At 38.3% G+C, this 12202-nt stretch overlaps 1 protein-coding gene across 2 annotated transcripts in view; it reads left to right on the top strand.

The window, feature by feature from the left end:
* DYNC2H1 (dynein cytoplasmic 2 heavy chain 1) overlaps positions 1-12202 on the top strand; it is a 408806-nt gene that overhangs the window by 365434 nt on the left and 31170 nt on the right. For both annotated transcript variants that reach the window (XM_061143196.1, XM_061143187.1), the window contains exons 86-87: positions 2814-2923; positions 5927-6008. In XM_061143196.1, the coding sequence (XP_060999179.1) occupies positions 2814-2923; positions 5927-6008 (192 nt within the window). The remainder of the gene's footprint in view (positions 1-2813; positions 2924-5926; positions 6009-12202) is intronic.

The raw sequence follows: 12202 nt of genomic DNA, 5'->3' as shown, positions 1-12202 counted from the left end.
TAAACTTTATCTTATCAAATATTGGTTTAAGTTTAATTACTATAGATTAATAAAAACATTTTTACTAAGAAGCTTATTCTTGACTAATTATTTTAATTGAAACTTTAATGAAGTAAAATTCTGATTATCAGCCACACTCTAACTTTCAATTAATTTGAACATATGCACATTCATTGTTAGCAACAACTCTTGGAGTTTTTGAATTCAAAATTAAAGGATTTTTAAAAATAATAGTATAATTTGATACATTTATACAGTAAGTGATTATTTTAAAATAGTTGTTTTAAGATAATAGAAATTAATATTTACAATAAAAATGGGTCATGGAAGCATAATTTATTGTCTATGGTTAGATAATGAAAATAGAAGGCAGATATAAAATATTTGATAAGGAGTAAATAATCTTTGTTATGTCTAATTTTAAATTAGTTGAAAAATAAATGCTTTGTGGTATATCTACTTTATGGACTGTTATTTAAAAGTGTCATTATTAAAAGGATAATATCTAATAAAAAATCATTATACTTTGTTAAAGAGATATCTGTTTAATCTTTTCTACATTTTAAAAAATCCATATATATTTATTTATATTTTGGGGAAGTGAAGTGAAGTCGCTCAGTTGTGTCCAACTATTTGCGACCCCGTGGAGTGTAGCCTACCAGGAACCTCAGTCCATGGGATTTTCCAGGCAAGAATACTGGAGTGGGTTGCCATTTCCTTCTCCAGGGGATCGTCCTGACCCATGGATCGAACCCAGGTCTCCCGCGTGGTAGGCAGACACTTTACCATCTGAGCTACCAGGGAAGCTACAGGCTGGTAGCATGTTTTGGCGGAGGGGGGGCGTGTTGAGGAATAATAGAAGAGAAATGAATCTAGGCTTTAGGCTTTATTTTAATTAAGAATGTTTTCCTCCCAAATAGGCCATTGATTTATCTGTAAATTTGTCTTGATTGAATGATTTATTTTAGTAACACTTGTTTTAAAATTTTAAATAATTCCTCATAATTAACTTTATATGGGTAGTAGTTCAAAATCTTAAATTTAACCATTAACATAATTGGTTCTGAACATATTTTCATCAGATATTCTGTTTGTATCTTTCTGAGTAATAACTTGTGAAGTCTATGCTTTTTTTTTTAAATCTAAAAAAAGATGAGTGGATATACATAGTATATGTATAAGGATTCACCTTGCTATACACCTAAAACTAATCCAACGTTATCAATCAACTATACTTCAGTAAAAACTTAAAAAGAAAAATACAATCTTTTCTAACTTTAAAATCAACATATTATCAATTGGTGGATGGAATAGGAACATTTTTGCTACTCATTGTAGGGTAGGAATAGTAGTCAAATGCATGAAGATATTAATTAATGCAAGCACACTAGCTTTGGAGATTTTAATTTCTCCTGTTCTAGACCTGCTGACGGATACAAATGCTTGGATGGATAACAGAGTGTTAGAGGACATGAAACTCAGCCTTTCTACACAATAATCTTGTAGTTGCGAAGTCTTGTCCGACTCTTTGCAACCCCATATAACTGTAGCTTACCAGGCTCCTCTGTCCATGGAATTTCCCAGGCAAGAATACTAGAGTGGTCCCAGTGGAGGAGTCCCTTCTCCACTACACAGTAATACATTAAATAAATTATTTTTCCTAGAATTTATAAATCATGCAAAATTAATTACTGAGTAAATGAGAGTTCTGAAAGTTGCTGTGGTACCATCTCTGTGTACCAGCTGAAATAGCATACTGATTAAGAAATTGTCAGTAAATCTATCTGTCTCTTAAGGCACAATAGCACTGCCAGGAAATATTACAGAGAAACAAATCATCTGAGTTGATTATCTGACTCCAACACTTTGTGACCTTGGGCAAGACCCTTAACCTTACCATGCCTCCATTTTCTGATTGTAAAATGGGGATATAACCAACTTCAGGACTGTGGTAAGCATAAAATTGGCTTGCAATTTTATGGAAAGCATATAACAAATTTGCACACGACTTTGTTGTTTTTGTTATTTGTTCCAAATATCAATCTTTCATTATACTTATCAAACATACTTTATGATAATGTTTCTTTCTCCAAATGGAGTATAAATTGATTTACAAAGTGGCAGATAAGTAGAGAAGACTATTAAAAAAAACATGTTTTAACAAAAAAATTATTTTTTCTTGGACATTACTCTCCACTATAATACTTGATTTAGTAAAATGGCAAATTTACTATTAAATCTGGAACACAAATCCAGTTTGCCTTGCCAAGAACTGGCAACCTTGGAAACTCTAGTTTTAGACCCAGATGCTCAGTATCTCCAGAGCACACTTTGAAAGGTGAGTCATCAGTAGAAGAAGTACTCATCCAGACTTAAAGGCCATATATGAGATTAAATATCATATTTCACACTTTTTATTCTGAGTAGATCTCTACTAACAAAAAGATCCCCTGGAGAAGGGAATGGCAACTCACTCCAGTATTCTTGCCTGGCGATTTCCACGGACAGAGGAGCCTGGCAGGCTATAGTCCACAGGGTCGCAAAGAGTTGGACTCAGCTGAGCAACTAAGTACTGACAAAAGGTTGTGCAAAGAAGCTTTTTCTGTGTGATAGATGGATATTATGCCAAAAAGCCACAGTAGATTTCATAACATACAGTGGAAGTTTCTTCCTTACACATCATTTCAGAGCATTTGGAAATTGCATAACTTCCTCATTGAAAATGATTTCTGCATAGTTATTCCTTAATAGATCTTTATCTTTCAAATCTGCAAAGTTTTTAAATGTGTATTTGTGTATTTCTCTCCTTCTAGAACTGGGTAGAGAGAGCTGAAAAGCAGACTCTTCTCTCTGACACACTTGACCTATCAGAACTCTTCCATCCAGACACGTTTCTCAATGCTCTTCGCCAGGAAACCGCAAGGTAAATAGAGTGAAGTACTTATTTGTCTGAGAGGTTAATTGTACACTTTATTCACTTCTGATCACATTTGCTTGATTGTCAAGAAATAAATTTATTGTCAAATCCAAATAGTTGTGTTATTTCTTAGTATTTTACTGCTAATAACAGTTAACTTTTACAGAGCATTGCTTTCGAAATATGATGTGATTTTTTAATTAGAATTCAAATAATCAAACTCTAATTTTTAACATTTTGGCCATTTATCTTTCTAGACCTATTGTGTCCAGTATGGTAGGCAGAAGTCAAATAGAGCTATTTAAATTGTAATGAATTAAATAGGATTAAGGCTGCTGTCTATGGGGTCGCACAGAGTTGGACACGACTGAAGTGACTTAGCAGCAGCAGCAAGGAGACCAAGATGGTGGAGGAGGAGGTTGTGGACCTCACGTCCCTCCATGAACAGTTCAAAAATACATCTATATGTGGAACAATTCTCACTGAAAACTCACTGGAAACTGGTAGAAGAACTCCTTTATAACCAAGGCTGTAAGAAAAAAACACGTATAATTGGGTAGGAAGGAAAGAAAAGCAATCAAGTCAGGACCCGTGACCCTGAGAAGGAAACTCAGGGAAAAGGAGATTTTATGGGCAGACCCTCATACTATGTCAAATTACAGACTGGGCATCCCATTCCTGGGGTCCTGCCTGGAGGAGACAAACCCCCTTTGCTGGCTGGAGGACGTTGGGACAGATAGAAAGCATGAGGAAGGCAGGACTCCATGCAAGACAAGTGTATGCACGCTGGTTAGCCCTGAGGCAGGGTGGACAGAGGTCTGCTGAGCAGCTGCTGAGCTTCCCTGACTGCTTCGTCATACGCCCCGGCCCGAGCCAAGCAAACCTCTGGCCCCACATGCTCCGTGCAGCAGTGTGGCGCTGGACCCAAGGTGACCAGGACGGGGAGAGCCTGTGCCTTGGGAGGCAGAGGGGACTCGGTCCTGAGCTGGCCCCGGGGGCTCTGTGGTGGCCATTGTTGGCACCGACTCAGCAGCATCCCGGATTCATGAGAGCAGCGACTGCATCCTACAGCTTAACTTCCCACCCCTCGGGGGTGAAAGAAAACCACACGGGCCCTGCCTCCCCTGTGGGACATGGAGGGTGCTGAAGATGTGATCAGCTGGGAGAGACACAGAGGCCTTGCCCGCACGGCAGGGCAGAGAGCGGGCTGCTGTAGCGGATGCATGCTCTCCTGCGACCACCTCATCTCGCGCCACAGCCCAGGCGAAGCAGACACGCTGGCCTCGCTCAGTCCGCGCCTCAGCACAGCGCTGGATCTGGGCAGGTGTGGGCAGGGGAAGACTTGACCGTGCGCTGTGTCTGAGCGGAACCACGGATGCCTACACAGGCAGCGCCCGGGGCGGCTTTACACACAGGAACCTCACTTGCTTCAGCACTCCCCTCCGGGGACAAAATTCCTGGTGTGGGGAGAGGCGAAAACACGCAACGGGGACGGAGCCAGCTCATGCCTCCCTCGCGCACAGGTCTTCTGCTCCACAGAGGATCAGACCCTTCCCTTAATAGGGCGGGCATGGCCACTGACCAGAGAGGACGTTTTGCCTCACACCCCGGCCGACTCTGTCTTCAGATTCAAGCCTTACCAAAGTGATAGCTGCCAGCACACTCTGAGGAAAGACGAGATTGGCACCCGCATCAGATCCAGCTCTCCCATCAAAAGCTTTGAGCATGTGGCGTCTACAGCAAGATACTCCCACATAAGAATACCCCTTAAGAATACAGGTAGCTGTTTCACCTAAATTCAGAGAGGCAGAGAACAGTAAGTAAAATGAAAAAGCCAGAGGAGCTACTCCTAATTGAAAAAAGCAAGAGAAAACCCCTGAAAAAATAATGAAAGAGAAATAAACAATTTATCAGATAAATTATTAGAAATATTGGAAGTGAAAATGTTAACTGAATTAGGAAAAGAAATTGATCTAAAATATGAGCTTCTTCACTAGGAACCAGAAAATATAAAAACCCAGTCAAAAATAAATAATTCAATAGCTGAAATTTAAAAAAAAAACACATGAAAAGGAATGAATAGCAGACTAACTGATACAGAGGAACACATAAGCAATCTGGAAGATAGAATAATGGAAATCATCCAGTCAGAACACCAGAAAGGAAAACAAAAAAGCAATTCAAGAAACAAATATCTCTGAGAACATTGTATCCTCACTTTTGCATTATATTACTTTCAGAAGAAGAGAGAAGAATGGAAATGTATTTGAGGAAATTATGCTGAAACTTCAAAAACCTGAAAGAGGAAATAGATATCCAAGTATAGGAAGCACAGAGGGTCTCAAACAAATTGGACCTCATTAAGTTTAAAAGCTTTTGCACAATAAAGAAAACCATCAACAAAATGGAATGGGGGAAAATATTTGCAAACAGTGCAATAATGGCCAAGGGGTCAGTATCCAAAATATATATATATAAACAGCTTGTTCAGCTTAATATCAGAAGAAATAAACAATCCCATAAAAAAGGGGTCAAAGAAAAAATATGATTTCTCAATATACTAGCCACATTTACAGTTCTCAGTAGCCACATGTGAGTAGTGGCTGCCATTTTGAACTGAATGAAAATATTTTTATCTTTTCTGTAGAAATTTCTCTTAGACAATGCTGACTAGGCTTCTGGGTGGGAAACAGTATTTGATGGTTAAGATCAAACTGTTTTAAGACAAATATGGATTATCCTGTCATAGATAGTCTATAATTTTTAAGTTGGAATGTAATAAAAGAGACACTTCCAAAAATATACTGGGAAAAAATTTAGTTTTTTGTGCTTTAGGGGATCTTCAAATTGGTTGTACCTTGAGATCTTATTATAAATATCAATATTTCAGTTGAGCTGTTAAATGTTTATTGAACTCCCCTCATATATCTGCATTAAGGTTGATAGTTAATATGTTCTATAGCTCCTGAAAATTATTGCTTTCTGACATTTGATATTTCACTTTTACAGAGCGATGGTCTGTTCTGTGGATAGCCTCAAATTTGTGGCATCATGGAAAGGTCGCCTACAAGAAGCAAAGCTTCAAATTAAGGTATTTTAGATATTTATCTGAGTCAAAGATTATATAAGTACCAACTATGATAAAGAGATTCTCCTCCAGTCTCAAAGTCACCAGAGATAGATTGTATTACCTGTGTGAAAAATCAAAGTGAGTTAAGATTTAACATGAAACAGGCTGTACAGAATACAACCTGTTCTAGTACAAAAATAAGAATATTAGGAATATAACGTATTTGAAAATGTAGCTCGTTAAAAAATGATATAAATCTTAAAGTTCTGCTATATTACCTCTTTTAACATTCAAGCTAATAAATACTTGCTATACAGTAAAGTATGTGATAGCTCAGTTGGTAAAGAATGCATCTTCAATGCAGGAGACCCCACTTTGATTCCTGGGTTGGGAAGATCCACTAGAGAAGGGATAGGCTACCGATTCCAGTATGCTTGGGCTTCCCTTGTGGCTCAGCTGGTAAAAAAAATTCACCTGCAATGTGGGGTTGCGAAGATCCCCTGGAGAAGGGAAAAGCTATCCACTCCAGTATTCTGGCCTGGAGAATTCCATGGACTACAAGTCCATGGGGTCACAAAGAGTCAGACACGACTGAGCGACTATCACTTTCACTCTCAAAGTATGTGTAAATGCATATTAAAATTTTAAATCAAATCTTGTCCTTAGATAGTTTACAGTTTGTTAATGTATTAGTTCTCTGCTAAAATCAAACCTACCATGTTAAAGAAAATTAAACCATCTTTTGTCATATAAATTTTCATAGCAACTTTATTGCTAAAAGTGCATTCATTACTCTTGCAATAATAGATAATAATATCCATTCAAATATAATGACAAAATTAATGAAGGCCTTCTACCAGCAACTCCAGCCTTCTTCTACATCTTCTTCACGTCTCTACCATTCCTCTTTCACATTCTCACATATAAAATTGCCTTATTGATGCAAAAAACTGACTCATTGGTAAAGACCCTGATGCTGGGGAAGATTGAGGTCAAGAGGAAAAGGGGATGACAGAGGATGAGATGGTTGGGTGGTATCACTGATTCAATGGACATGAGTTTGAACAAGCTCAGGGGGATAGTGAAGGACAGGGAAGCCTGGCACGCTGCAGTTCCTAGAGTCGCAAAGAGTCAGACACGACTTAGTGACGGAACAGTAGTACGTGATGCTGCATGTTTTAGTATGGTTATCTCTATATATCTATGTTGGTCTGTCTTATGAGACTGTAATGTCATTGAAGACAAAGACTGTCTTATCTATCTTCAGATCCTCAGCAACTAGTTCAGTGTTTTAACATGTAATTAAAATTAATGTAAGGGCTTTCCCCGATGACTCAGTGGGTAAAGAATCTGCCTGCAACACAGGAGACACAGGGGATGCGGATTTGATCCTGGAGTCAGGAAGATCCCCTGGAGGAGGAAATGGCAATTCATTCCAGTATTCTTGCCTGGGAAATCCCATGGACAGGAAGAGCCTGGAGGGCTACAGTCCATGGAATCACAAAGAGTCGGACATGCCTGAGCATGTGTGTGCGTGCGCGCACACACACACACACACACAATTAATGTAAGACTATATTTCTTTAACTTAGTTAACCTTAGGCAACTGACATACCAGAAATTCTGTTTCATAATCCTTGTTTCCAGGTCAACAATTTTCTTTTCATATTACTACTACTTTCTAACATAGCGAAAGTATGAGAGAGCCCCGTGAGAATAGTTTTGTTTTTTTCAGTTTTCTTGTATCTCAAACACCTCCAGCAATACCTCATACATAATCAACACTCAGTTATACTCTTGTTGAATTGTTGAGTGGAGGACCAACAATAGGAGAGGTACTATAACAGGCCTTATTAACATCAACTGTAATGGTATACTGTGCCAGAAATTTGATTATTGACAATAAGGTAGGTTTTTGGCTTTATGGGTTACAAAAACATTCTCCCTTGAAGCAAAATTAGCAGGTTCTTGTTCATCCTTTGCATTTTAGCCTTAACCTCTAGCCCATAAAAGCTACCTTAATTATTATTGGTACACATAAACTGTGGCCTAGTCATTAAGGAGAAGGAGGAAACCCATGAATCATGCACTTTACCTGATTTGCGTGGCCTCTTAGCATACACATAGAATGTAGTATCATTATTTAGGTAGACTGCTATAAAAAACAAGGGAAATAAATTTTATCTTATTCTGTGTCAAGGTGTAGTCATATTTCCCAAACTATTTTCCCCCTGCTCTTACAAAATGAAATAAAATTATCTACAATCAGAAAATCCCAAGTGTATATGTTTTGTTTTGTAAATGGGGGGGAAAGGCTGACGGTAAAACACAATTCTAATCTTAATCCACCCAAAACAGAGCCATGTGACTTTTTAAAGTAATTAATAGAGCAGTCTGAGCCTTTGTTGCCTCTTTTATCATGGATATAAATAATAGTTTCCTTGATATGTTTATTACAGGGTCTCTGAAAACCTATATATGTGTGTGTGTTTTTTATTTATTTCTCTCTATTTGGATTAGGTTTTATTAAGCAGTATGTGTTTTTTTAATTAGAAACAAAAGTATGTTTTAGTACAAAGTTCTCTAGTAAAGCAGAATTCTTTCATTTTTCATTTGACATTTACAAAAAGCAACTTTATTGTTAAAAACTAAAATATTTGTTGGTCAGTGTGTTTAGGAATAAGTTTGATAGAATTATGTCTTAAACTTTAAGTTAAAAAAAAAATCCCTTCATATGGGATTTTAGTTGATTCAGCAGAATTTTTCCTCTCTGGCCCCTCGTTCATGTGAACAATAGGAGCATATTTCCTAACTTCTTACCTGCAGTTTTTATTTCTCAGATAAAAAGTTTTTTATAACTTTTTATAGTTATAACTGCAACCCCTCACTGCAGTTGGCATAATCAGTAAGTTTTAAATAGTTGATTTATGTTTCTTTTAATCAAATTTTCAATGAAAGGATTATTTTGATAGGAAAATTTTGGATTTGAATTATATTTGAATTTTATTGTCACTGTAAAACTTAACTGGCTTTAAATTTTTTCAGTGTCTACCACCCTAGACTGAATTCAGCTAGTGAAATCTTCAAGCAAGGCTGTAGTTCCCACATCAATCAATATCTCAAACCCTTTAGACCTGCTTACCAGAATATGTATGTGTATTGATTTTTTTAGATCCTGAATGTGGCCCTCTAAAATTTACTCACTTCCATTATTGATTTGTTATTTGTTAACAGCAGTTGTGAAACTTAGTACTAGAAAATGCATCAATCAAACACCTGTTCAGCCTTCGTGCTTGATCTTACCCAAGGCTGTGAAAGTTTGGCTCTGGCAAACCTGGGACACTTCCAGTTCCCTCCTTGGCCGCCAAAGCCTCCAAACACAAGGGCAAAATCAAGTCTTCTACCTTGGCAAATCAGGCTTATTAAACATTTGTACTCTTGTTAGTAATGCACAGTTCTCTGAGACACCTGAAAGCTGCTACTCCTTTGGGACCTAGTAGCATATTAAAGCCACTTATGCTTACCAGCTCATTTCGGCTGCTTCATGCCAGGCTAGGGTTTGCCCATTTACCAAGTGGTTATTATACTATTTGTATTTCAACTTCCTCTCTTTTAAGCTTACCAGGAAATAAAAGTTAAAACAATGAGGAAATTGGAGATTCAGACATTTGTGGTTTCATGAGGAGAATGGGCTCATCAGAATTAGGAGTTACAAGCTTCAGACACATCTTCCCCAAATGAGTGTGAGCTGCCAGTTGTAGCTTATCAGTCCAGCAGTGGAAAACTTATCAAAAAAAAAAAAAACAACAACCCTTAAATCATTCTTTTTTTTAACTGATATTTTGAAATAGTTTATTGGCATTACTATGGCCTTATGTCTACCAAATATTGATAGTTGTAGTCCAGAGGAAAATACAAAATACAACCTCTATCTCTTCATCTTTCCACTCAAATAGACCAACCAGTATTTAGAGACAGGACCTCTTTTTTTTTTTTTTTAATTAAAAGATAATTGCTTTACAGAATTTTGTTGTCTTCTGTCAAATCTCAACATGAATCAGCCATAGGTATACATATACCCCCTCCCTTGTGAGCCTCCCTCCCACCTCCCTCCCCAGCCCACCCCGCTGGGTTGGTACAGAGCCCCTGTTTGAGTTTCCTGGGCCAGACAGCAAATTCCCGCTGGCTATCTATTTTACATGTGGTAATGCAAGTTTCCATGTTACTCTCTCTATACATCTCACCCTCTCCTCCCCTCTCCCCATGTCCATAAGTCTGCTTCTCCACTGTTGCCCTGTAAATAAGTTCTTCAGTACCATTTTTCTAGATTCTGTATATATGTGTTAGAATACGATATTTATCTTTCTTTTTCTGACTCACCTCACTCTGTATAATAGGTCTAGGTTCATTCACCTCATCAGAATGGGCTCAAATGTGTTTCTTTCTATGGTTGAGTAATATTCCATTGTGTATATGTACCACAGTTTCTTTATCCATCCATCTTTGGACAGCTAGGTTTTTTGCATGTTCTAGCTATTGTAAATAGTGCTGCAATGAACAATGGGATACATGTTTCTTTTTCAATTTTGGTCTTCTCAGGGTATATGCCTTGGAGTGGGATTGCTGGGTCACATGGTGGTTTTTATTCCTAGATTTTTTAAAGGAATCTCCATACCATCTTCCATAGTGGCTGTATCGATTTACATTCCCACCAACAGTGCAAGAGCATTCCCTTTTCTCCACACCCTTTCCAGCATTTATTGTTTGTAGACTTTGATGATGGCCATTCTGACTGGTATGAGGTGATATCTCACACCTATCTTGTAGTTTTGATTTGCATTTCTCTAATAATGAGCAATGGTGAGCATCTTTTCATGTGTTTGTTAGCCATCTGTATGTCTTCTTTGGAGAAATGTCTGTTTAGGTCTTTTTCCCACTTTTTGATTGGGTTGTTTGTTTTTCTGGTATGGAGTTGCATGAGCTGCTTGTATATTTTGGAAATGAATCCTTTGTCAGTTGTTTCATTTGCTATTATTTTCTCCCATTCTGAGGGTTGTCTTTTCACCTTGCTTATAGTTTCCTTTGCTGTGCAAAAGCTTCTAAGTTTAATCAGGTCCCACTTGTTTGCTTTTGTCATTTTAAGACATATATTTCTGATAGTTTTCATTTTTAAAACTGAGCACTTAATGTGAATATCCTTATATTGTCATTATCAAGTAGATACTATTTTTAAATCATGGAGGAACTTTAAGAATGCTTAGCAATATGATTTTCTCTGAAAGTCAATCTCTAAAATGATTTGGTGTTTGTAAAATAATGTGCTATAAAACTAGGTCAACAAAAAATTATTTTTCTTAAAAACTTAAGTGACTGCAACAGTCAAAGGTTTTAAATCTGATATTCTTGTCGCATTAAGTGCTTTGAGTGTCTTACTATGTTTACACCAGTTTAATGGGCTTTCAGAGGCTTCTCTCGTGGCTCAGTGGTAAAGAAACTGCCTGCCAGTTCAGGAGACACAGGTTTGACCCTTGACCCCAGAAGATCCCACATGCTAGGGAGCAGCTAAGCCCAGGCACCCCAGCTGTTGAGCCCGTGCTCTAGAGCTCAGGAGCTGCAACTACCGGGCCCACGTGCCGCAACTGCTGAGGCCCGCACTCTCTAAGAGGCCATTCTCTGCAACGAGAGAAGCCACTGCAGTGAGAAGCCTGCACAGCACAGGCAGAGGGTGGCCTCCGCTTGCCACAGCTAGAGAAAAGCCCACCCAGCAACGAAGACCCAGCACTGCCAAAAATAAATGCTGCTGCTGCTGCTAAGTCGCTTCAGTCGTGTCCAACTCTGTGTGACCCCATAGATGGCAGCCCACCAGGCTCCCCCATCCCTGGGATTCTCCAGGCAAGAACACTGGAGTGGGTTGCCATTTCCTTCTCCAGTGCATGAAAGTGAAAAGTGAAAGTGAAGTCATATCCGACTCTTAGCGATCCCAAGACTGCAGCCTACCAGGCTCCTCCGTCCATGGGATTTTCCAGGCAAGAGTACTGGAGTGGGGTGCCATTGCCTTCTCCCGCCAAAAATAAATAAATAGATACAAATTCTCAAAAAGAAAAATAAAAGCCTTTCAATTCTTAGTTGACTATACTCTTTCATAGCCTGGCCAACTTAATGCTATCTTCTCATGCCCTCCAAGTATATTATAGTAGGAGGCTGAGAATTGGCTG

The sequence above is a fragment of the Dama dama genome, chromosome 1 (genome assembly GCF_033118175.1).
Source record: "Dama dama isolate Ldn47 chromosome 1, ASM3311817v1, whole genome shotgun sequence".
NCBI classification, from domain to species: domain Eukaryota; kingdom Metazoa; phylum Chordata; class Mammalia; order Artiodactyla; family Cervidae; genus Dama; species Dama dama.
Note: the sequence above shows the minus strand (reverse complement) of the source record. Positions and strands in the feature narration are given on the sequence as shown.